The 27,817-nt window shown below is 34.2% G+C and overlaps 1 protein-coding gene across 2 annotated transcripts in view; it reads right to left on the bottom strand.

The window, feature by feature from the left end:
* Positions 1–11,281: 11,281 nt before the first annotated feature.
* The window catches only part of LOC128988439 (ATP-binding cassette sub-family B member 6-like), a 45,187-nt gene continuing 28,651 nt past the window's right edge, over positions 11,282–27,817 (bottom strand). For both annotated transcript variants that reach the window (XM_054409717.1, XM_054409716.1), the window contains exons 11-16: positions 21,677–21,884; positions 21,272–21,450; positions 15,510–15,624; positions 14,797–14,952; positions 12,883–12,989; positions 11,282–11,482 (exon numbers count right to left, since the gene is read on the bottom strand). In XM_054409717.1, the coding sequence (XP_054265692.1) occupies positions 11,353–11,482; positions 12,883–12,989; positions 14,797–14,952; positions 15,510–15,624; positions 21,272–21,450; positions 21,677–21,884 (895 nt within the window). In that variant the 3' untranslated portion in view covers positions 11,282–11,352. The remainder of the gene's footprint in view (positions 11,483–12,882; positions 12,990–14,796; positions 14,953–15,509; positions 15,625–21,271; positions 21,451–21,676; positions 21,885–27,817) is intronic.

The raw sequence follows: 27,817 nt of genomic DNA, 5'->3' as shown, positions 1-27,817 counted from the left end.
GGAGGTTTCGGAAACAAAACATAGACTATTGATTAGTCTCCATTCCAACAATAAGAAAAATAACAACGTTTTCACACAATGTATTCACACATAATCATCATATTCATGTTAATGTGTTACACTTACTTTGTTTATTTTTAGATAGAATTGATAACTTTCATTGCTTAACATCTGTCAAAATTAGGCAAACCAATATATAAATTAGCTGCTCGACTGGTGCTTTCTTTACCTCTAAGTAATTGTCCTTAGCCTGGATATCTAACGTTTACAACAGTATATTTAAATAATTATCAGCTATTTCTCTATCCCAAGTTTTTACGTTGCTTTTCTTGAATTTGATCAGTAATAAATTTGGCTGAAGATTAAATTTTGATATTGGTTTTGTTTAAGTCTTTGAACCTTAAAATGGAACTACAAAATAAAACTGGTCTACAACGGTTTCAAAGCAGAGCTGTTAACAAAAAAATATCAATTTCCCTTCTGGCGTTTCGATTCGCTTCTAAAATGCGACGCGTTTCGTCATCATACTGACATTTTCAGGCATCCGCTATAGCCTCGTCACATATATATCTACATAAAGCAGTCATTACACACAATTTATACAAAAAACAAAGACAATACAACTAACCACTGTTGTCGTAACGGAGCCACATCTCGCGTACGCAGGCGACGGCTCCCAAAACCTTAACTTTGGGAAACGCACTACAGGTCCTCTAAAGTTATTCCATGCTGGAGTCTGAGTAACTTTCTAAATTTGTCATAATATCATGAATTGCATTACAGCCAAACGAGGACTAACCTGAGGACTAAATAAATTGTCATTTGTCTGATCGGATTAACTAAAGATTTTCATTAAACATGTCGAATTTATTTGCCATGTAAATAACATTAGGTTTAACGGGCTGTATGCAGCTACTGGGAAGGAAAAGTGCAAAAGTAGGTCCGTCAACTATCAATCAAACAAATAAATATCCAAGTTGCTTTATATTTAAAGACAGTTACTCAAATAAACAATTATTTTTTGAAATAATGGAAGCAAGCTACAATAAACTATTTCATATCTTAGTAATACAACGCAGAGAATTTCGAACAAGAAGGTTAAGTTGCTTAATCATATTTACTTATCATCATTATCACTTAATCATATTTTATATAAAAAAACTGAAGTCTACTTTTATTCAAAAACATGACTTTCCAGATTTAAAGGTCTTGAAATCATGTAATAATCATGTAAGGATCCCTCTATATTAGTAAATCTTCTTATTCATAAGTTCTATATAACTTTTCAATGATATATAATTCTTCAATTAAGTATTCCTTACTTTTTAGAAGTATTTAGGTTGTTTTGATGTTGTCCGTAATGCACTGTTGTACAACATCAATAGAAATTTAACTATAAATTAAACAAATGATCACACCACTATAAATGTCCCAAAACACGGCGCAAAATTAACATTAAAGAAATTCCATTTCGTTTGTGTAAAGATAAAATCGATTTAAAAATCGTAATACGCTGTTAACGGCTAGTTACATTGTCGATATTGAACCTAAAATTGTGTTGTCGGAAATAGCAATTCCAGTATTTATTGTGGTGGGCCAACACCTCAAGCGATAGCAGTGTATTGAAGGTACTGCTGCACATAGGTGGTGCCCCCATCTCCATCTAAACTAATTGATAATATCTATTGATTAAATTGATTGATTGAATTGATTGCAGTTAAATTAATAACGCGTGTATTGTTTTCAGTAGAGTGAGTTCTCCAATGCAGAGAAAATTAATCTCTTTTTGAGTTTTAGTGTTTTAAAGCTTTATTTTCAAACACTTCAAGCTTATCATGTCTTTTTCTACCTATGTCTACGCCAGTGACATTTGAATAGATTGGAGAGAGTACACAAACACTTTTTTGGGAAGTGGTGCAGACTCATTATGTTTTGTGGATGTGCCGGAAATCAAACCCGCCCCTCCCGCACCGTAAGCTAGCAATACACCCACTATTCAAAATACCTTGCAATATTCCAAATATTAGACAATTTCATTCATGTATGTAGCATTATAACATGAACAAACATTCATTTTAGCGAATTTCCCTATAGGGAAGTACAGTAGCTATTACCGTAGGTCTCATGATATGACCTAGGCCCGGGACCGATTTACTATTTCAATTTGATGTCCCCAGAGACCAAAAACACTATTTGTTTAAATGTTTATATACGCATGTTTATACAGGGGTTTTTTTTTTAACTTGCATCTTTATTTATGTAAAACCCGCAATAGATGAAATATGCAGTTGGTGGGAATCGTCTGTTGACATAGGGGGCACATTTTTTTTAAATTCAACGTTACGTTCACATTCCCCCCCATTCCCGCCTGCCACCAACTTATTTTTTTTAAATAGCAAGGTACCCCTTGTGACACATCAAATTAAAGAGCATGAAAAAAGAAAATGTTTGATGAAAAAAAAATTGAAAATCGGTTCATAAATTTGTGAGATATTCCCCCCTCCATCCCCCGGAACTTAATTTTTTTTTTTAATAGCAAGGTACCCCTTGTGACATATCAAATAAAAGAGCATGAAAAAGAAAATGTTAAGTGAAAAAAAAAATTAGAATCGGCTCATGAATTTGTGAGATAATCCCCCCCCCCCTTTCCCCTACCCATGACTTTTTTTAATAGCAAGGTACCCGCCCTTGTGACATATCAAATTTAAAATAAATTTCACCAAACATTTTCTTTTTTCATGCTCTTTCATAGGGGGGAATGTAAATGTAGCGTTGAATTCAAAACAATTGGGCCCCCTACGTCAATAGATGATTCCCGCAAACTGCATATTTCTATCTATTGCGGTTTTTACATAAATAAAGATGCAAGTTTAAAAAAAAAAACACCCTGTATATATTATGTAGGTACCCGTAGAGACGATAACTTGAGTAATTTCTGTCCAATTTTGATAAAGTTTGGTTTGAACAAGGCAGGATAATCTTGAATGAGTTCGCGAACCAGCATGATCAGACCATGGGAACGGGTTTTAACGGGGGTTTTATGGGGTAAAAATGGGGTTTTCTAATTTTTACCCTTAAAAAAAATTTTCTCCAGACCTTTTGAAAGAGCATAAAAAACAAATAATGTAGTATATCAACGTTTTTTTGTACGGTTATTGGTTAGGGAGAAAATTCAAAAAGTTGTGCATTTAACATTCCCATGTTATTCTTATGGAGGAAAATGTAAAATGTTGTAGTTGGCTTGTTTATGGATATATTTTGATCAAACTTGGCAGATTTATTTATTTTATACTACGCTAAAGATATTTTAAGAACAAAAACACGCTTTATTAGTTTCCCTGTAGCAGCAAACCTAGGTACTCGTTAAACATATAAATGTTAATTAAATAGATTAGTTGAAAATCAATCCAGCCAAATGGAAATTCGCTTAGTCGGCAGGTTTGCTGCAGCGGGGGTACTGAATTATTAAAAAATAAAGTAAAAAACTTATTTTGGACATCATTGGACCTAAAATCAAGGGTAATGACAATTTTAAACAACAATACTATGAGATAAGATAAAATTTACATTTATTTAGCACTTATATTTTTTAAATTCATAACGTAAGGTAATTGATAACTCAGCGTGAGGGCTAGGAGATTGGTTTTATAGCCTATATGAAGGATTTATAGCCAGTAGGCTCGATCCTGCTGGCTCGAGATATAACGATATATCTCGTCAACTGTAAATTATGATTTTGTGGCTTCGTAGCTATGAAAACACCTAAACTGTCGAGCAATATACAGGGTGTTTGTGAACTCTCTCGAAAAGAATCACAGGATTATTCCTTGGGTTAATACATGAATATTTTACATTATAAACATGGGTCGCCGGAGCCTCGTTTTCCGTCTGTCTGTCTGTATGTGTTTTTTATAAATAACCTTATAACTCGAGTTTGAATTGAGGTACAAACTTTAAATATGACACACTTGTGTATTTCAACGTGTTACACAAACATGCAAAATTTCATTTCGTTGACTATAGCCGTTTCAAAATGGCAGCCATCTAAAATCTTTGACCACAAATTACATGAAAACCACTAGAGTAACAAAAAGAACACAAGGATAACAAAATTTAGGGAATTTTATGCCAAATCAAATGACACCTAGATCTTAAAGATCGGACTACAAACAGCTGAGTTATTATTAATAATTTCTTTACTGCTTTTTTATTGTTATTGTTTATTCTTTAAACCTTTCTAAATTGTTACAACAATGTAAGACAGCTGGTTTGCCCTAACAACAACAATTAGTTTTTTTACTAGATGGTAAATGTATTAAGTGTCCTATTTTTACCTTAACTATTGAGATCTGTTTAAGGTTACGTAATGTACTCTGCATTAGATGATTTTAAAGAATAAACAATAACAATTAAAAGCCAGTAAAGAAATTATTATTTAAATATTAATAACTCAGCTGTTTGTTGTCCGATCTTTATGATCTAGGTGTCATTTGAATTGGCATAAAATGTCCTAAATTTTTTTATTCATGTGTTTTTTTTTTGTAACTCTAGTGGTTTTCATGTAATTTGAGGTCAAAGATTTTAGATGGCCGCCATTTTGAAATGGCTATAGTCAACGAAATGAAATTTTGCATGTTTGTGTACCACGTTAAAATACACAAGTGTGTCAAACACACAAACACACAACACAAGTGTGTTTAAAGTTTGTACCTCAATTTAAACTCGAGTTATAAGGTTATTTATAAAAAAAACACATACAGACAGACAGACGGAAAACGAGGCTCCGGCAACCCATGTTTATAATGTAAAATATTCATGTATTAACCCAAGGAATAATCCTGTGAATTTTTTCGAGAGAGTTCACAAACATCCTGTATAAAACGTTTACGTTGATGACGTGTCACGGATATTTATTAATTTAAATGTCTTACTTCCAACTCAGCAAATATAATTTCACCCTTTTCAATAATAAGATTCAAACAATCACTCGATTACGATCGATTTGAAAAAGTCTAATTGCTACTAGTAGTGGTTTACAGTCAAATGGGGCATAGTTCCACAGTTTATCTTTAGGTACGAATGAAAACCAAGTATATTTACTAATATTATATTTTAATTGTTATAATATTATAATTTTTTGCGTAGTGAATTATGATTTATTAGCTTCATAGCAATAAACAAAATACGAAATTCCATGGGACTTTTTAACCAATTAACACTGATAGGATGACTTATTTAGTAACAAAAAATAAGGTAAAAAATTGAATTTTAGACAATAGCGCCATCTGTGACTGGCTCATAGAACTATATGTCATTTAAAAAAAAATCGGTGACAACTGTCCTATAGATGGAAAGTCTTCTACAGTATACAAATGGTGTCACCCATACAGTGTGTGCATCTTAGGATAAATTTGTGACAGTTTAAGCCCAACACCAAGTATGTAGCGTAAATAATGGTCCATTATTTTGCCTGATTTGATTTTCACAAACCTCTTTAAATAACATTAGGTTTAACGAGTACCAAGGTTTGCTGCCACAGGGAGGGCAATAAAGTATATTTTATTATTAAAATAATAATAGTATGATAAGAAACAAAAATAAATTTACCAATTATAACAAATGTATCCATCAACAGAGAAACTACAATAGTTAACAACATTCCCCACAAGAATAACATGGGGATTTTAATATTGCATTTTTTAATTTTCTCCGTAACTAATAACTGTAAAAAACATTTTACAAACTTAATTATTTGTTTTATAAGCTTTACAAAATGGTTTAAAAACATTGGAAAATTTAATGTTTTGAGGGTCAACAATTTTTTTAATCAATTCTTACCGATAAAACCCCCCATAAAGTAACCGTTCCCATGGCCCGATCATGCTTCGCAAACTCCAAAAAAGAGCTCCCTAGTTTGAAAATGTATTTATTTATTGTACAATATACAAATTACAATGACTGATACATTAAATTAAAGGTAATAAAATAAAAGGTTTTATAACACTAGTACACTGTAATACAGTAATACCTAACCATGAGACCTACGGTAACAGCTTATTCCCTATACAGGATGTCCCGTAAGTAAACAGCCAAACTCCGGGAAATGGTTCTATGGGTCAAAATAAAAAATAAAACCCCAAGTGTAACATTTTTCCAAAATCGCTCCGTTAACCAGATATCCACCATTTTGTATTTTTACATTTATTTTTAATTTTTTTCAAACGATCTTATGAATCTTGGTATTTAGGTTAAGTTAGAAGAGCCCCATGTTAGAAAAAATTCATCTTGATTCAACTTAAAATTTCAAAATGGTGGCCATTTTAATTTTTTAAACTTAAATTACTCAAAAACGGTTAATTTTTTTGAAAATATGTCTAAAACACTTGTATTTAGCATTTTTTATTCCCTATCAAACGATACCAAGTTCAAAAAGATCGAATAAGAAATGGCTGAAATATTACGATTTTTAGTTGTAAAATGGGACAAACCAACTCGCTTCTGTCTTATTCTACCCCACTTATTCATTGTCATTAGATTTGAGAAGAGCAGTTTTGCCGTTGAAGCTATATTTTGAAGGTCTATTTTTTGGCATGTAAACCTACATTTATTGAAACGAGTTCGCGAAGCATGATTGGGCCATGGGAACGGTTTCTTTATGGGGGGGTTTTATAGGTAAGAATTTATATGTTTCATTCTTGACCCTCAAAACATAAAGTTTTTCAATGTTTTTCTAAACCATTTTGTAGAGCTTAGAAAACAAATAATTAAGTACGTAAATAAATGTTTTTACAGTTATTAGTTTCGGAGAAAATTTGAAAAAATGCTAAATTAAAATCCCCATAATGTTATTCTTATGGAGAATATTGTTGGCTATTGTAGTTTCCCTGTACTCATACATGAAACACATACACATATGAGGGATGTTTCCCTAGATACAAAAAAATTATAAATTTATTTGTTTCTTACCATACTATTATTATTTAAATAATAAAATATACCTTATTGCCCTCCCTGTGGCAGCAAACCTTGGTACACGTTAAACGTAATGTTATTTAAATAGGTTTTTGAATATCAAATGAGGCAAAATAATAGACAATCGCTTATTCTGCAGGTTTGCTGTGACAGGAGTATTTTATTCATACTTTCATTTATTACAATTAAGTATCAATAGCAAATAGAGTAGCATAGTCATTCGGTGTTTGCTTCAAACAACTAAATTGTGGAAATATTGAAAAAGTCACAATTTTTATACATATTTGGAAAATTTGTTTATTTTGAAGGTATGTATTTAGACGCTACATACTTGGTGTTGGGCTTAAACTGTCACAAATTTAGCCTCCTTTAATTTAATAAAGTAATACTTTGAGTACAACCAACCGTTCCCAAGATAGATTGAAAAACCAAATGAATGGTCAAATTTTTGCTATTTCGTAAACGATTGGCGCGCCCCGTGGAGCGCCGTGGTACCTCGAGGTGGATAACTTGGATTGTAACATGTCCAAAAATCAAAACTACCCGACTTTTTGCATACCACCATGTCTTATTTTACTGGACTATTACAGAACTTTTGAAATCCAATTAATCAATAAGCAAAATGATTAAATAAAGTATATTAAAATGAAACTAAAGTATCTATAGCTTTTTCATTGATAACTATTATTCATTGAGTTGCTGTACTTAGCAGATATAATTACAGATCGAATAACATTTCCAGGTATTGAATGTTTGGAAAGGGATATCATGTTTAATGATCAGTTAGGACAGGCACTTTGGCTGGTTCAATGGAAATTCTGGGGTGTTCAGAGCACCAATAAGTGATATTAATTACCTTTATCGGGCCCAAGGGTGTAGTGTAATATCCCTTGGATTGTTAATCATTTTGTCAATACCTTTACCAAAAATACTCCTAGAATTAAATAATCAAATATTTAAGAGTTCAGTTATTTTTGGTAACTATAAATTAAATTTGGTAATTAAGAAACTACAGATATAGTTAAGTAATCATCAAGTAATAAAATGCAAAGGCTATTTGGAATAAACTTATTACTTATAAAGTAATTAAATTTAGTACCGGTAATTGAAGCATAATAATATTACATGGTTTTACTGTAAACATAAGTGATCTTGATTTCTTGATGTTTTCAATAATGCAATAAATAGGCGTAGTGCTTCATTATAAAACACTAATAGTTGTTTAAGCTTGCCTCAATATGATTTTAAATCCAAAGTCGAAGTTCTTAGTTTCTCCTTCTCACAGTCAGGATACAATTTTAAAAAAATTATTAATTGAATCACCAATTTGAATGTATTTAAATAGTTTCCGATAACTTATCGGTTTATAAAGAGAGACATTTCTTACATTATTTACCATTCAGTATTGGAAGAACAATTCACAATACATTATATTGATATTGTCTTTTTTCAATAAGCTGAAAAATGTTGAATTGAATAGCTGACATAGCTTATTATAAAAGGAAAATAAAATCTTATATTTTTAAGGTAAAGTTAGGGCCACATGGCCCTTTCTTACACTTAACCTGACATTCAAAAATATAACAAATAATATTACCTTGGGATAACTTAATCTAATGAAACATAAAAATATTTAACAATTCAAGTACCTACATTTCTCATAAAAAAAAGAATAAAAAACATACAAATTTCACAAAAAATATATTCAATGAAAATATGTTCAAAGGTTTTTCGTATTTAGAACTTAACAATACGTCCAGAGTGCACGCCAATTCAGATTCAGATTTTTTGCGCGTGGTTTAATCTGAGTCAGATATTTTGTTGGTGGCAACATTCAAAGCAGGAAATACGCCGCCATTATTGGTTAAAGCAAAGAAGCAAGTCAGTCGTAGTTTTGGAACTGTTGGATGAAGAATTAACGTGTAAAATTATAGCGTCTGAAACTGTAGTGAAGTTAAAAACAGTGAAAAATGCTGTTCATGATATTTTATATCTCTTTTCCGATAGCTAGAAATGATAGAGATTCTTTCTATATTGCGTTGAATGGAGCTCGAAACCACAGAAACAGATGATTAAAATTGAACATCGTATTATAAGAAACTGGTGTAACCTATATAAATAAAAAAACCTGAAGACCGTTTAGTGGTAACCCTCCAAAGTAAGGATGAAAAATTAAATATTTTACCATAAAAACCAAATTTTTTCATAAAATAGTATGCATACGAGCAATATCTGAATCAGGATCTAAAACCAGAATGAATAATTCATTCCAGTAAGCAGGCACCTGCGTGCGGGCTCGGCTACCGGCAACCGGCAACTACTATGGCCACTTCCATTTGAATGCAACATTCCTGGTGAAGACATACCGTCTTCCTGTAAGCAGTTATGGATATTTCAAAATGATTTTTAATAACACTTAAATATAAAATTTAGAAGTACATAGTTTGAATCTTTGTGAATATTTTACACTTTATTTCAACTTGATAAACACAGTTTAAGACCATGTTTAGGGTAACCAGCCAGCGGGTGGGACCCTCTTAAATTATAAAAATATGCAGCTAAAGATGAAAAGGTTGAATTTTAACAGATTTCCCACATAGGGAATAAGCTATTACCGTAGGTCTAATGGTAAGATCTAGACCCGGGACCAGTTTGTGAACCAGCAGGATCAAACCATTGGAACAAGGTTTTTGGTTTTACATAAATTAGTTTTATGGGTTAACATTTGGTTTTTCTAACTTTTTTACCCTCAAAACATAGAATTTCCCAATTTCTCTCAAAACCATTTTGTAGAACTTAAAAATTTATTTTGTAGTTTGAAGTGTTTTTGTACGGCAATTGGTTACGGAGTAAACTCAAAAAATTATAATTTTGTAAAATTCCTTTGTAGGTACAACGGATGGTGTTGTAAAATTCCTTCAATAGGTAAATTGTTGTTTTCTGCTTGTTTATGGATATATTTTGACCCAACTTGACAAATGTATTTATTAATACTAAGCTATTAAAATTTTACTACCCTCCCTGTAGTAGCAAACCTAAGTTCTCGTTATAAGTAATGTTATTAAAATGGGGAATCAATCTGACATGTTTAAGAAAATAGTGAAAATCCAATCAGGCAAATGTCAGTTCACTTGGTCAGCCTGTTTGCTGCAGTGGGGGTATTATTTTATTTGTTTGAATGATATTTATAGTTTTTGGATAAAAAAATATATACATAGTAGAAGAAAGAAGCCAAAGAAAACCAGAAAGAATATAGAATCATTGCGTGATCAGATCTTAGGGTACTACTATCGCAATAAATAAATTACATTTATTAATTATAATATTAGTAAGATGATAAATAATCAGTATATTTATGAATACAGGCCGAATGATTAGCTAGGAAATTATTCCAACTACGTCTTAAAACTGGTAACTTGTGTTAGATAAAATCCTCCAACTTAGATGAGAAACTTTGGAGGTAAATGCAATAAAGTATGTTTCCAGGAAATACTGATTCCCTTTTCCCAGTGGGAATTTAGTTGGAAAGGTTTCAATTTATTGGTTCACTGTTTTTCTTTTATTTACTTTCCGAAGATGATCAAAATCAAGTCTAGGCCTAACATATTTTGTAAACAATTTTAATTGCATTTAAGAGAAAAACAATTAATAAGGTAAATTCTTAATACTATATACAAAGGGGAAATCGAAGCGGCAAAAATCAAACCAAAAATAGTTAATCACTGCTTAGTTTTATCATTGTCAATATTAATAGTTTGTTTAGCAGCCTGATTGAAATTACAAATATATTCTAGTTTTATTATTATACTAGCAGAGTACCCGTTCTTGGTACGGGGTTGGCATATAAGTATAAAATGTTTATTGTATGTTATCAATAGTCAATGCTTGAATGGCAACTTTTACGATTTTACCTATTACAAATCATAGTTACTCTCATCACTTACCCGTGATAAAGGTTGTTTAGAAGCTAATGGGAGAAAGTATGTGTCAGATTGCTGAAACCGTTTATTTTAAATTATTTTTCATGACTAATGAATGTGTGGTTGTATCAGTTTTCCAAAGAATTCTTGTTTTATTTGCACAATATATTTTCTTACATTATCCAGAACAAATTCTTTATGCCACAACAAGACATTTCCAAAAAAAAATCTCTAAGATTTGGATATTTTTATGTTTATCGCGTGAGCATTTTGGTACCTAGGTAGTTGAAGTTGCACCTAGATTATTTATATTTTTAATCATGTTTTTACATTTACAGTTGTTGAACATGTTTGCCATTTAGTAAGATGAGAGGGTAATGAGGTACAAATTAGAGTGATTTGTTCATTTTATTAAAACTAAAACAAAGTATACCTATATACAGCTAAAACACATTTTTTGTTATCTGGCAGTTTCATCGTCTGCAGGTGTCTGACTAGGGTCCTGGTCGCCATCGTTGGCTTCATTGTTCTCCAATTGTTGCTGCCACATGTTGGCGTAAACTCCTCCGGCCGCAACCAGGTCTTCGTGTCTACAGGTATAAAAAATCATTTATGTCAACGTTAAAAATAAAATTACCACTTTGATATAAAAATGTGAGTGCAAACTGAAGAAGTTTGAATCAAAATGTTGATATATAAACGCCATATGATGTATATTAAATATACAAATAAGACCACTGAATGGTTATTTAAAAACATTACAATTAAAAATGAATCATGGTTTTGGATTTATTAGAAACAATGGGGCTCTAATATCAAGCTTCTAGGTGTCAAAACAGATGTTAGCCATTAGCCAACGAGGACTTTGTTTCATAGGTTTACCTTTGTGAAGGCGTTCTTATTTAATAATTCTTTGCTTGTAAATATTGCTTTAATTGTTTTATAATTTTTTGTTTTGACATTACAAATGATGAGAAGTTTTGTTAATTGTAAACAGTGTGAGACATGTTTCACTACTGTAATAGCCAAAACAAGTCACTCCAAAATCATTCTAAAAATAACACAGGTCTGAAAGATTGTTACTTGATACTTAACGAGTAATATTGATGTTTTAGACTGATACATTTGGTATTTTTGTAGGTCTGCTATGTATTCCTTGTAGTTTGTAGGTCTGATTCTATCCTCTCATTTTATTAATGTGAACCAATTGAAAGTTTCAGTATAAATCTTGCAAATGTTTTTATTTGTTTACACCAAAACATATCTTTATTTGTAAAATCAATATTATAAAATAGGTGCTTAGTTAGCCTATTGTTACCTCACTCGATTTTCAAGTATGAATAGAAAAATGCCGTATTGCTTCGAATCGAGTTGCATCGATTCGAATTGAAAACCTTTTGTATCGAATCGTTAATTTGAATAAAAAAAATGATGCTGCTTCGCACACCCCTACTATTTTAAAAACAAAATAGTCTTTCAGACAAAAACTTTTTCTGTATTGAAGAACTTTCTCCGCAAAAAAAAAAACCAAATGTTAATTTAATAGTATTGCGTCCCAATGGTTCAGAGCTCATCTTAAGATCTACTCAGTGGCGGATCTAGAACAGTCACAAGGGGGGGCCAACCGGGGATCTGGGGGATTCAGAGGTACCCCCCCCCCCATCACCACCCCGAAAAATTTGTGTACACTAAGTCTCCAAAATGGCATTTTTATAACATTTCTTTGTCCGAAGTTAGTGTGACAAATAATTAAATATATTATATATGCCCGAGGGGGGGGGGGGCGGTCGCCCCCTTCGCCCACCCTCTGGATCCGCCACTGGATCTGCCACGGAAGTCCACTTATCAAGAAAAAAGCCACTTATGTAGAAAAAAACCACTTATGTAGTAAAGGTATCCCAGGCAAGGATAACTTTTTTACACTAGAGAACTTCCTCTATTGAAAAGCATACAATAATTTAATTTTTTAGTTCCCTGTGAATAAACTCACCTTCCACGTTCAACTATTTCCCCTTCTCTTAACACAAGTATTTCATCAGCATGTATGACTGTGGACAACCGATGAGCAACAATTATAGTTGTCCTGTTCTTGCAGACCTATAAATGAACAGAGATAACGAAATAATAAGTATTGAAACATTGGAAACAGCATTTTCTGGCTAAATTTAAGATTCTTAAAATAAAGTTGTACGGTTACAATCAAGATTTGTTTTTTTCAGGGCTGTGCGAATAGTTCGAAAAACGAATCGAATCCGAATCTTTTTAGAGATTCGATTCGGATTCGAGAACGAATCTACTGTTTCTAACTGGATTCGGATTCGGAATCGATATTCGAATTTACTGGTAAGAGATCCGGGTTCGGATTCGATATTCGAATTTCTTGGAAATAGATCCGAGTTGGGATTCGATATTCAAATTTACTAGATTCTGATTGAATATAATTTTCAATATAATTTTTTAGACACTAAAAAACTACTTGTGCACTCCGATTTGCTGTTGACTGGTTCATGTTAGGAACCTGACCAACTTGGTGTTAGGCTTTAGGCACATTAGTGTAGGTCGCATTTGAACCCTATCTTGGCTATCAGTAAACTTAACCTCACAGTGTTAGTTGTTACTTGTAATAGTAATGCAGACATAGGCTTGTGTGGAGGATTAACACCGAGGTGTATAATAGGCTGGGCCTATGTTTTAGACTACACAAATTGGTAGTCCACCACTTTTAGCGAGCAACTTAGGCCTAGGTGGTATGCCTAACTTATGCACAATTTTTTAGTTTCAAAACTTCAAATAGGTAGGCCTAAATTTTATAACTTTTTTATTTGGCCCATTTCAAGAATTTTTTTAAGCAATTCCCTAAGTTATTTCAGCCCCAGAAAATGTGGTCTAAAAATTTGAAAATTGGTACTGCTGACTTTCCTCGGATTTGGATTCGACTCTGAACAGGTTTAAATATTCGGATTCGATAACAGCTTTAAATTTCAGATTCGGATTCGATCCAGGTTCGATAATGGCTGTAAATTTGAGATTCGGATTCGACCCAGATTCGACTCGGGATTAATTAAAATATTCGGATTCGATCCGGATTCGATGAAATCTGTACAGCTATGATTCGGATTCGGATTCGAACCAAAATTTCTGGATTCGCACAGCCCTGGTTTTTTTATAACATTAGAATTAACTGATAACAAGAGGTTCTACCCGCGAATTCACGGGTGTACTTGGTATACAGAAGCCACCATTAAATTAATTTAATCAACTTTGACTTTATATTTCATTTAAAGGGTCCAAGTTCGAGGAATTCTCATCTGAAAGGTTGTTAAAAGCAGTGGAACCTTCATACCTTACGACCTAAGTTGGCCGAGGTGGGTACGGTTGTACCTGAACTCGCCGCTCTCTTTCACAACGTCTTTAATACTTTTCAATGAAATGGCGACCTGTTAAAGATCGGTGATAACCTCTTGGAACGAACAACAAACATGGTTTGTTAATCTCATATCATATTCAGAGTGTTTCGAACCCCTTTAACACTCACTTGTATCAAACAGCTAGAAATAGCTTCACTGTCCATTCACCACACCTCTTTTAAGAACATAAATGTAAATAATAAAATAAGTAAATAAAAATGTAAACAAACAAACTATATTGCCAATTGAATTGGCTAGCTGTTGTTCACTAAATTATTTGAATAGCGTTAACTTCCAACACATGCAAGGCGTAGCCCTTTGGAAATCAGCCTGTGGGGCAGAGCCCTTAGGGAGTTTGCCCATATCAATACTTTTCGGCAAATCTACACACTCTAAGCTTCATTTTGATATTCAATATGCCTATATTTTTATTTGGGAAATGGCCTTAACCGTTTACATAACATTTGATTGTATCACTAATATAATAGATACCATACCTGCTGCAGCGCCGCTTGTATATTGCGCTCAGTCTGTGTGTCGAGTGCACTGGTAGCTTCATCAAGCAGCACTACGGTAGGTGCCTTCAGTATGGTCCTGGCGATGGCCACTCTCTGCTTCTCTCCCCCACTCAACTTTAGTCCCCTCTCTCCTACCTAGTAGCCAAACACAAATATGGGTATCATTAAATGATTCTAGCCAATAAAACAAGAGTTAGTAGACTTATCAGAAGTAACTATACATCCTAGAATTAGGGGTTGGCTAGTAGTTTCCGAATAGAATTGTTGTGTCAATTTATCAATTAAATGATAATTAATAGTGAAGGGACATTAAATATCAATAAAGCTACACTATTAAATTCCATCTTGATGGCCCCTGGATTACTTTATATGACTATAATATTATGGTACAATACCTCATCAAGTAATATGTCAACTTTCTGTAATTAAATGTTCGTATTCGTGTATTTATTGTGTGCAAGTGACATCAATGTCTTCGTTTTTGTAACCCTGATGATGCCGTATTCACGGCAAAACATGTAGGTTGTTAACCTCAATCAACAATTGGATTACTTGACGAGGTATTGTACCATAATATTATAGTAAAACTACACTTGTCACTTATTAGTTAAAAGAACCAATCACAAGTTTCTTATAATTGATAACATAATTTTATCTATGGCTCAATAAATGAAACTGTCTCTTATGGTTACCTGAGTATTGTAAGCCTCAGGGAAAGACAATATTCTGCTGTGAATATCGGCACTTTTAGCTGCAGCCACCACATCAGCATCAAGAGCATTGACTCTACCATACTGGATGTTGTACCTGTAACAAATCAAGAATATTAATTAAGAGACTCTAGGCCAAATCAAAATGTGAATAGCAAACAAATATCAAAATTTGAAAAAGCAAGACAGACATAGTTTGGACATGCCAGAGAAAACTCTTATGGACATGAAGGGAATGGTTAGAGAGAAAATTAAACCGAGAGGAAGACCTAAACGAAGGTGGATGGATGAAGAGTGGTGGGAGGGAGAGGGGAGGAAAGAGGAGTGAAATGGGAGAGGAATTATCGAGGCATAATAAAAGGTGGGGAGTGTTATATATACACATTTGTATTGTGTCTTAGGTTATTGTACTCTATGTCATGAATAGCCTACACTACTTGTCCTAGCATAGAGAACCGGAATAAAGCCTCTTTCATGTTAGCCTCCAATGACTGAGCATCTCATTTCAAAGCTCCCATTTCCCAATGCATAATTATAATAGTTATGGCAAGATACATAACAGAAATGGCGACGAGGATTCTTTTAATGTTTTAAAATAATGTACAGTGCAGTAATTGTTTGTAAAGTGATTGAGATATGACGGGAAATGATGGAAAAGGAGGTAATGGAGGTGGATCTTCAGGTACGCAAGCCGCCGTAAGTACCTTCAGGGCACCGTACTTAGGCTCAATAGAACCTTTTAACGAAGAAGAAACATCTTGGGACAGTTATATTGAACGTTTAGAGCAATTTTTTGTAATTAATGATATTGATGCTAAGAAGAAACATTTTTTGCTTATGTTTATCGGACAAAAGTGCTATGATATGCTTAGAAACATGTGTCAACCTGATAAGCCAGATTCTAAATCGTATCCTGAACTTGTTGCCTTAATGAAAAATCATTTAAATCCTAAACCATCAATTCTCTCAGAACGCTATAAGTTTCATAAAATAACTCAAGGTAGTTCTCAAAGTATCTCTGATTTTGTCCTATGTTTAAAGCGAGCAGCAGTTGATTGTGATTTTGAAAATCGGGACATTTCCTTGCAGGACCAGTTTGTTTCAGGTTTATTAAGTGATAGTTTGAAGAAACGGTTGTTTATTGAAAAAGACCTAACTTTTAAAAGTGCTGTCCAATTTTCTTTGTCTTGGGAAACAGCTGAACAAGATGTAAAGATCGTCCATGTTCAGGAATCAACAGGCATGAATTACAGTAAATTTAATAAATATGGACAGGGAACGGGTAACAGTTGGACTAGCAGACCAAGTCAGGGAACGAGTGGAAGTGTAACCAAGAAGCAGACTAAGCAGACACAAAGTCAAAACTCTAACCCTAACCTCTTCACAAAACAACATTGCAGGTCTAGTGCTAGTGGTAAATTTCAAAAGTTTTCAAGTAGTAATATGAAATGTACTTGCTGTGGTAGAACAAATCATTACAGGAGTAATTGTAGATATTTAAACTTTTCTTGTAGATTTTGTAAGCAAAAAGGACATTTGCTTGCTGTGTGTCCTAAAAAAGGTAAAGATACTTCTTATAGGCATAACAAAATTGATCAAAACCTAAACAATGATGATTCTTCTAATGATGAAGGCAATTGCAATGATGTGCTCGTAAACAGCTCCAGTGAGGTAGGTGTACTTCATGAAGATAATAGTGTATTCGACACGAGTTTGTATCATGTTGAGAGTGTTAGTAATTTTAAGCCTAGGCCTAGTCCTAGTTCGAAGCATGAACCTCCAATCACACTCAAGGTTGAAATTGATTCAAAGATGGTAAATATGGAAATAGATACTGGAAGCCCTATTTCAGCAATATCTACAGGTGTCTACAATGACTTATTTTCTTATGCTAAACTTTTTGAAAATGATTTAAACTTAAAGTCTTATGATGGGTCAAAACTTGCGCCTTTAGGTTACATTAAGGTAAATGTTATGTATGATTCTAAAAGTAAAACCCTTGATCTCTATGTGTTTGATAATGGTGGTTCACCGTTAATCGGTAGAAATTGGCTGAAGGAACTTGATGTAATGACATTGAATTTGAATCACTTTGTAAATAATGATGATGTACGTATGATTTACAATGAGTTTCCAAGGGTATTTTCCCAAAATCTGGGAACTTTTACTAGAAAAACTGTCAGTTTGAGGGTAAAACCAGGTACAGTACCTATTTATTGTAAGCCGAGGCCTGTGCCTTTTGCTCTCCAAGAGAGGGTAAATAGTGAAATTGATAACTTAATCAATCAAGGTATTTTAGAGCCAGTTGATTTTAGTGACTGGGGTACTCCTATTGTTTGTATTCCCAAAAATGATGGTAGTGTGAGAATCTGTGGAGATTTTTCTGTCACTTTAAATCCTAACCTAATTGTTGAGCGGTACCCACTGCCTAAAATGGAGAATCTATTAGCAAAGTTGTCTGGTAGTTCTTTTTATAGTAAAATTGATTTAAAGATGGCCTACTGCCAGTTGATGTTGGACGAAGAGTCAAAAAAGCTTACCACTATTTCAACTAATAAAGGTTTGTTTGTGTATTCACGCATTCCATATGGGATCACTAGTGGCCCTTCTATATTTCAAAAGGTAATTGATCAAACTCTAGCTGGGTTAGACTGTGTTGTTAGTTTTCAAGATGATATTTTGATTTTTGGTGGTAATTGTAAACAAGATCACCTGAAATGTGTAAGAAATGTTCTTAAGAGATTGAATGAAGCTGGTTTTACAGTTAAGAGGGAAAAATGTGATTTTTTTAAGAGTAGTATTGATTATTTAGGATTTCACATTGATAAGTTTGGTACTCACACTGATCCAAAGAAATTAGAAGCAGTTTTAAATGCCCCTGCACCTTCAAATGTTAGTGAATTAAAGAGTTTTTTGGGAATGATCAATTTTTATGGTCGCTTTTTGAGTAATTTGGCTAGTGTTATGCACCCAATGTATAAGCTTTTGTCAAAAGATGTAAAATGGTGTTGGTCAAGAGAGTGCAATGATGCATTCGAGTCAGCCAAGCGGTTATTGACCCAAGCCCCATGTTTGGCACATTATGATTCAAGTTTGCCTTTGCGGTTAGCTTGTGATGCGTCAAGCTATGGTCTTGGGTGTGTTCTCTCAAGTGTTTTTCCTGACGGTTCAGAGCGACCGATAGCATACGCTTCTCGTGTGCTTTCCAAGAGTGAGATAGGTTATTCCCAGATCCAGAAAGAGTCTTTGGCAATCGTCTTTGGCGTGAAAAAGTTTTATCAGTATCTTTATTCACGTCATTTCACTTTGTTGACTGATCACCAGCCCCTATTGACCATTTTTGGTAAAAAGAAAGGCATCCCTCAGATGGCAGCAAATAGGCTGCAAAGATGGGCTCATTTTTTGAGTGCTTTTGATTTTGATATTGAATATGTAAAATCATCTAAACATTGTAATGCTGATTTTTTGTCTAGGTTGCCAGTCAAGTGTTCTAACGATGATGAAATTGTTGATGATTTCGATTTTTTTAAGTTTATACAAACTACCTGTTTTCCTATATCCTCTAAAGTTGTTAGTAAGGAAACAGCAAGGGATCCTGTGTTAAGTAAAGTGTTGGATTATACACTTCATGGGTGGCCAAATGATTCAGGTATGTCTAGTGATTTAAGACCTTTCTTTTTGAAAAGATCAGAGTTGAACGTAGAAAACAATTGTGTGCTTTGGGGTTACCGTGTGGTAATACCTACGAGTCTGAGAAAAAGTTTGTTAAGTGAATTGCATTGTACTCATCTAGGAATGGTTAAAATGAAGTCTGTTGCCAGGTCAACCTTTTGGTGGCCTAAGTTAGATGAGTGTATTGAAGAAATCGCAAACTCGTGCGAGTTATGCTTAGATCAAAGAAAGGACCCCCCAAAAATGACGGTGTGTAACTGGAACGTTCCTCATGGTCCATGGGAGCGTATCCACATGGATTTCTTTGGACCTATTAATAATCAGATGTATTTGATAGTGATTGACGCTTATTCCAAATTTATTGAAGTCGTTCCCATGCGCTCAATCACTGCTGTTTCTGTCATCTATCAGTTGAGACAGATTTTTGCACGTTACGGTTTACCGCACTCTGCTGTAACAGATAACGGTCCTACGTGGACTTCTCACGAGTTTGCCTCTTTTCTTAAACTGAATGGAGTTAATCATTGTCTTACAGCACCGTTCCACCCTGCGACAAATGGAGCAGCGGAACGTGCAGTCCAAACTGTAAAGAAAAGTGTTAAGATTGCTTTAAAGCAAGGTAATGATGTTAACTTGGCTATTTTAAGATTTTTGTTTGACTATAGAAACTCAACCCATTGTTCAACATGTAAGTCACCAGCAGAACTTATGTTCGGTAGGAAGTTGAGGACCAGGTTTGATTTGTTGCGACCTGATAGATTTGTTCAAACAAACTCATCAGGGTTTTCTGAAAATGTTAAAGGTAGAAATATTTTGTTTGTTGAAAATCAAGTTGTGTTGGTAAAAGACTACCGTACTTCTCAGTCCTCAAATTGGGTAAAGGCAAAAATTGTCAAGTGTCTTAGTCCTGTTTCTTATTTAGTTAAGTTATGTAATTCTGATGTAGTCTGGAAACGACATTGCAATCAAATGTTGCCACTTAAAAACCAAATGTCAAATGATGTTGTGACCTCAAGGTCAAACGAGTCTGTTAGGCCCGAGGCTTTGTTTCCAAGTGAAGATGTGAGTAGACCTGTTCATAGGCGAAGTCTGATGCTAAGCCCTTCCTCGCCTAAACCAAACAATCCTGTTTGCGCCAGTCCAAAAAGTCCTGTGTCCAATCGTGCTGTCAGTCCTAACCAATCTGCCACTTCCGCAGTCCATGATCCTATTTCCAGCGATAGTAGTCCTATGAGTTCTACTCCCAAAAGGCGATATCCCATGAGAACAAGAGTGCCTAAGAAAGTTTTTGATTTGTAAACCAAATGATCACCTAACCTATATTTTTTAATGCAATGATATCTCATTTCTTTTGATGACATTTTAACTAGGCCTATTTATTTTTATGTTAGCTTTAAGTTTCTGTGTTTAGGCCTATACTGTTATTTTAATTTACTTTCCGTTTAAGGTACAATGTCTTAGTTTGTTGAATTAAAGGGTTGTAAGAAATGTATATTTTAATTTGTAAAAAAAAAATGTTCACAAAAACAAAAAAAAGTGTAAAATGTTTTTAAAATGTTGAGGCTTTTTAAAGTTAGGCTAGGTTAGTTCTAAAGACAACTTTTATTCTCTGTTTTGTTTAAATTTAAGTGAAATTGTTCTTTTTATGAAATTTAAAAGTTTGTCATTATTTTTGTTTTAGAGGGAGGAATTATTTGTTCTATAAAAGTAAAATGTTTTTCTTTTTAGGAGAGAGTAATGTTATATATACACATTTGTATTGTGTCTTAGGTTATTGTACTCTATGTCATGAATAGCCTACACTACTTGTCCTAGCATAGAGAACCGGAATAAAGCCTCTTTCATGTTAGCCTCCAATGACTGAGCATCTCATTTCAAAGCTCCCATTTCCCAATGCATAATTATAATAGTTATGGCAAGATACATAACAGGGAGATTAAATTCATATCCATACCTGGTAACAATAACTGTAACAGAAGAGGATTGTAACTATTTTACTATTTTAGACAATCGAAATCTTAGATATAAATCTTGTAGCTCAGAGACTTGATTCTACCCAATAGAAGACTCACTTGATTGTGTTGTTGAACAGCACAGTGTCCTGTGGTACAACTCCGATGGCTCGTCTTAGAGAGTCTTGTCTTACAGTCTTCACGTTTTGTCCGTCAATGAAGATGGAGCCTTGCTCCACGTCGTAGAACCGGAACAACAGCCTTATAATTGTACTCTTGCCACTACCTGATGGTCCAACCTGTAGAAATAAAAATTTTTACTAACATAATTTGTGACAAAAATTTAGACTGTATCCACGCAATTGGAAATTTTTATGTATTTTTCATGAACGAACAGTTCAACCCCTGGGCTTGTTACTGAATAACTTCAATAAATGTCATCTGGGTCCAGAAACTCCAGAACTCTCATCAATAAATTTTCATAAGGTCTACACTAGTGAGGAAACGATAGAAGAACAAACTTACCAGAGCAACTGTTTTGCCAGGTGGGACGACAAAGTTGATGTTCCGCAGGACGCACCTCTCAGGGACGTAGGAGAAGACGACGTTGCGGAACTCGACACGTCCCCCAGTGATGGCGATGGGAGGAGCCCCAGGAGCGTCTATCACCTCAGGCTCCTCATTAAGCAGATCAAACATGTTCTCCATGTCTACAAAATTCTTCTGGATAGCTCTACATCACACCAAGGACCAAATAGTGGTGAGTGAAACAGCAAACAACTAAATCAATCTGGATAATCTTTTAAAAAGACTTCAGTTTAATTTAGCTTACAATTTTAACTTAACTAGCCTTAGTATTCTTGGAGGTTGTAAAATAATGTTTAAGGTTGATTTTAATCTATCTATCTTATATACTTATTTAATACGCAAGCAGGTTTTTTGTGACAATTACTCCTCTGAAACTACTGAACCAATTGACATGTTTTTGGTGTCATTGGAAAGAGCGTAACGTGAAGTTGTGCAGGAAACTTTCTTTTTAAGGAAATAATTAAAGCGTGAGGCCCTGGGGCCCTTTAAAGTTTCGTATTTCTCCATAAGGATAACAAGGGAGATAATTTTATTTACAGAAACATATGTTTGTTACTTGAAAATAGTCAAAGTCTAGAGGTCGTGCGGAACGAGGTGAAGCCTGAGATTTTCGGCGGGAACGGTCTAAAGCGGGGAAATCCATGGTGGGGGTAGGAGACGAGCCGATTGTCGCCTCGCATAGCGACACTTCCCCCGCCACACCACTATTCCCCTCCAAGCTTCACCTCGTTCCGTACGACCTCTACTACATAATAATTGCTGTGTATTATGACTGTTAATGTATACTACATTTCAATCAAGGATTGTGTGCCTTAAACTTTACTCATAATGGATCTCTCTACTTTATTTTCATGCTGGGAATAGTAAAATTTAGTTGAGAATAAGTTACCATATTTAGAAAACTTTACTATAATAATTTATGTATTTAAAATCACAAATCTTTGACATTATTAATTCATTAGAAACGAAACAGCTGATCGAGAAATCAAACAAATCATCTAATTCATGTGAATAATGTTTTTACACAAACATAGTTTTTTTTTTGTTTTTTTTTTTAACCAATAACTTCATTCTTTTTTACTTGTGGGTGTATTTTGAGTTTGCTGTTATGAAAGCACCAAGCCAAGTACATTTTATCAAATTTTCTTTATAAACTAACAGTATTAATGAATTACTACATGAACTTTACAAGTTAGGTAATTAACCCATTGGAGACTGAATATTCTTTGACATAGCATGACCATCAGAACCCTATTAAAAGTAGCGAATTTGTAAGGTTTCAGTATAAAATTAAAAACTAGTCTGTTTTTTGACCTACATACATGCAATTTGTGTTATCTTACTCAGAAATAAATTTCCTTTCAGATAACACAAGTTTTTATTTCATATAAAAAAAAATATATTTTTTTATCCTAAGTTAAATTAAAAAAAAAAAAAAAAATTTTTTTGAAAGCATGGATCAAAAAATATTTTATTTTTATGTGCTAGAGTTTTATAACTGCCATACATGTATACTCTATTAATTTCCTTACGTGGAAATACAAAATATATTTGTGTATCTCTTATACTTTTTTTTTTATAATTTTTTTTGTTAACCCCGACAAATATGAACATGAAGTCATTTTTCACTATCTAACCAAAAATAAAAACATATCAAAATATTTTTCTGTTGTGATTAAATTTATTACTTGACTGCATAACAATTATAAACAATAATACTAGTGAAAATAAAAAATGATAAAAAAATGGAATCTTACCATAAATGAATTATCCAATGCACTCGATTGAAGTTGGTAGAGGCACACAAATCCAGGATTTCATATACAAATTTCATGTTCACTCACAAACAACTTTTCCTAACCTTTTTATAAACTTAGGCAAAATTTAGCCTACCCTACATAATATTTACACTATTTACAAGTTTGTCGAGGTCCTTTCTAATAATTGGACGTAGTGTGGTAGGTCTCGAAACATCCTTCGAGATGGAGTGGCACTTGGCATTTTTTGCATAACCACCTAACTTCTGATCGGAGTTTTTTCTTGTAGCAAACTTTACAATTCCTTGTGGGAAATTGTTTTTTTTCTGTGGGGGGGATTAACATGGGGAAATGGCCCCATGCTTTGCTCTGCAGGCGCATTGGGTTGTCTTTTGACGGACGACCTGGACTTGCACGATTTGGTAAAACAACATTTTCAAGGATTTGCTCTACTAAATCGATCCTGTAATCTCTGTAGTGTACCTTCTTACCATGGATCATTTTCCATATACAAAAGGAATTAAAAATAGTCATGTCAATCATATAAAAAAACAACTTTTTGTAAGATTTGACAGTTCGTCTCATTATCGGGTGACTGGCCAACATCTGGTCCTGTACATCGACCCCCAACATTCCTTTGTTATACTCGATTACACATTTCGGTTTCATGATCTGTCTCACTTCTCCCCTCCTCTCAATCTCCTTGTCAACTGACATTTCAATCCCACTATGTATTGTGGACAGAACATGGACGTCCTTCCTGTCTTTCCACTTGACTGCCAGTATTCCGTCCTTACTGCGCCTCACTGCCTCTCCCATTTCCAGTTGGACAGAGTCAAAATCCTCAGGCATATTGACTCTCTCCAGATTAACTGTGCCTATACAATGGGTATTGCGTGTCAGTAGGCGTTGACAAAGTCCAGGGGAGTTGTACCAATTGTCAACAAACAGTTTGTGGCCTAAATCCAGAACTGGTTCCACCAAATTCATCACCACGGCTTCGCTAGCTGGGACATTTGGAGTTTTATCATCTCCAGTGTATATTTTGAAATCCCCACAATATCCACTTGAGCTTTCACAAAGCTTGTATATCTTTACCCCAAATCGAGCTCTTTTTTTGGGGTTGTATTGAATGTAGGAAAGCCTAGCTCTAAGTTTTACAAGGCTTTCGTCAATGGCCAAGTCTTGTTTCATAGTATATGTATGCATATACTTTGTCTGAAGGTATGTTATTACTGGCCTTAGCTTCTTCAGCTTATCACTTCGATCCGTGAACTCATCATCAGAAAAATGTAAAAATCTTGATATGAGCTTGAATCGCTGGTAACTCATTACTTCCGCATAGATCGGAGTTTCAAGAATTTTTCTTGATGTCCAGTACATCTTGATGGTAGGCTTCCTAACTTGGCCCATCAAAATATAGAGGGCAAAATAGGCCTTCAGTTCAGGGACTGTGAGATCCTGCCACTTATCGTCATCATGACGTTTTTGCCTATTTATATTAGTTAGCTGTTTTTCAGCATAATCATTGGTCTCACGACAGACCATCAGAAAGAATTCGTCTCCTAAGAATTCTTCGAGACACTGAAAAGCTGAAGGGTTATCCCCGAGTTTTCTAGCTGACACAGCATTTAGTCCGGACACATCAGCATACGGGATGTCTTTTACCGCGTTGTCTTCATCGGCCCACACCCAAGCATCTGCCCTCTTTTTTCTTTTTCTTTTTTTCTGTCTCACAACCTGTGGTTCATTTGTTCCAAGTCCTCTTTCTCCACCCCGACCTCGTCGTGTTCCCCGACCTCGTCGTGTTCCCCGACCTTGTACTAATCCCCTACCTCTTCCTCTGCTTGGCTGGGTCCCTACTGTACCCCTTGGTCTATCACCCTGACCCTGCTCTTCTTCAAATTCATCCCTGTCACTGACATCCATTGGTTGTGGGGCTTCAGTTTGTTGAATTTGTTCTACATTTTGGTCGTCTAAGGTTAGGTCTAGATCATAACCTATCACTTGGTCCAGATTAGGTATAGGAAAATCGATCTCATACCTGAATTCATCTAGGCCTACAATATCTTCCTCCATTTCCATTGGATCATGTTCAATTTCATCCCGAATATCTGCCCGGCCAATAGTGTCAAACAAATCATCATCACTGTCGTTCTCAGAGTCCAATTCCGAATCACATTCCTGGAGGAGTTTGTCTATTTCACTCGAAAATACTCGGTCAAACGTACTTTTTGAAGGTCCGCCATTTAGAAAACGATGAAATAAAAACTAACAATACACATACAATCACTAGTAAACAGTAGTAACTCACTCGTAAACAGTAGTAACGTATCAAAACATGACGTAGTAACACACGTAGTACAACCTCGAACGCATCAAAACAATAGAACTACTACTAGTCATCTGTTTTACAGGACTACCAACACTACAATATTGTAAAACAGATGCGAATTTGTCAAAGAGTGTCAAAGATAACATTTCGGTTTCGGAAAGAACAACCGAGATAAATATATTCATATAGTAAGTTATACTGTAACAAAATCAAAATGTGACCCAAATTATTTTTGGAAAAACAAAACTTTGTAGGGTATTTTTGACAGTAATATATTTTTTTCCTGAAAGTAAAAGTCTTTATTTACCTTTAGAAACACTAATTTAAATTATTTTACGTGATATTCATTTACTGTAGACGAAAAAAAAAGTCAAGTCGTCATCACGAGATAGTCTCGTGATGGGGCTTTTGGGCCACCATAACCCATCACGAGACAGTCTCGTGATAAGTCTCCAATGGGTTAATTGTCAGTATGCCTAGGGAAAGAGTGGGTCCTCGAAAACAGTCGAAGGCAGAGGCACCCATCTAGAAAATCCAACTGAGTTTTTATATAGAGGTCAGTGGTTTGCCAAGACACAGATTATACTAATAAAAGGAGGCAGTGGTTTTATTGATATTAATACATCAAAAAGGGCCTCATTAATGGCACAAGGCTTCATGTGATCAGAATGGTTAACAACAATGTAAAGTAGAATATAAAGTCCTAACATGGAACAAATAAGTAAGGACATATTTTGATTTCGAGGATAAAAATTTTGCCCGTCTGAAACAAAGTTACCTTTTGAAATGGAAAGATGCTAATTTCTGTTATCTTTGGCATTTGCAGCACAAGCACATTAATTAAAGAGCAGCAATGTTCTTAGCCAGACCAATTTCAGTCATGAGCAACTATATACTGTATATGTTGTTTTAAGTAAGGCTATATCTTTTAATAGTATGATCAGCACATTCATTACGGAAAATTCTGACCAGGGTAATATTACTGAAGGTAACTTTAAGACTAAAATCGTAGTATTTATGGAAGTGCTTTTGTGAAAAAAATATTGTTTTTTAGTGTTTATTTTTAAAAGTGTTTTCTTCAAACATCATTGTTATGACCCTCAAAATATGCTAGGTATATGCTACATTCACTGCCTATTGGTTTGATATGATCAAATGTTTTGTTAAATGTGTTTTTAAAAATCTTTACCCTGTAACATACTTGAACTTGAACACTTATTAATTTACTAAATATAATACGCATACAGCTACAAAATGGCTGGATTGCTTCCCTTATAATGCTTTATTATTACTGTATTTAATTTTCGACGAGTCAATATATAACACGATGATTTTTTTTTATTCATATGTTTTTGCGGGGCATTGAGCCGTACCGGTTCACTAGTACTTATTTAATACGCAAGCAGGTTTTTTGTGACAATTACTCCTCCGAAACTACTGAAACAATTGACATGTTTTTGGTGTCATTGGAAAGAGCTTAACGTGAAGTTGTGCAGAAAACTTTCTTTTTAGGGAAATAATTAGAGAGTGAGGCCCTGGGGCCCTTTAAAGTTTTGTATTCCTCCATAAGATTAACATGGGAAAAAAATTGTTATGAAACTCCAGCTGTTGTCAGAAATTAAAAGTGAGAAGAAGAACATAAAATCTTTATTGCAAACAGTCAATAAGTTTGCTAATAACCTAATGCGGCTATGAATAAGGCTATTTGTAGAAAAAACTAAAAAAAAGATCAGTTTTTGAAAAACGATAAGATATTTATAAGAACATTTTGATTATATCGATCTGTTATGTACACCTTGAGTATTTCCATAATCTTTGAGTCGAATCTTTTAAAGTCATCAGAAATTATGACTGTTATTCGTTTTAAAATAACGCCTGTAATACTTAGCAATTGCTCAAATTCAACAACTGGTACACTAGTTCTTTAGTAAATATGACAGAATATATCAAAAAAGTATGAGAGAAACCTTATCATGATTAATTCAT

The sequence above is a fragment of the Macrosteles quadrilineatus genome, unplaced genomic scaffold (assembly GCF_028750875.1).
Source record: "Macrosteles quadrilineatus isolate MER2022 unplaced genomic scaffold, UCM_ALF_1.0 Scaffold_3__2_contigs__length_128488019, whole genome shotgun sequence".
In the NCBI taxonomy this organism is placed as follows: Eukaryota; Metazoa; Arthropoda; class Insecta; order Hemiptera; family Cicadellidae; genus Macrosteles; species Macrosteles quadrilineatus.
This window is presented reverse-complemented; position numbering and strand designations above follow the sequence as displayed.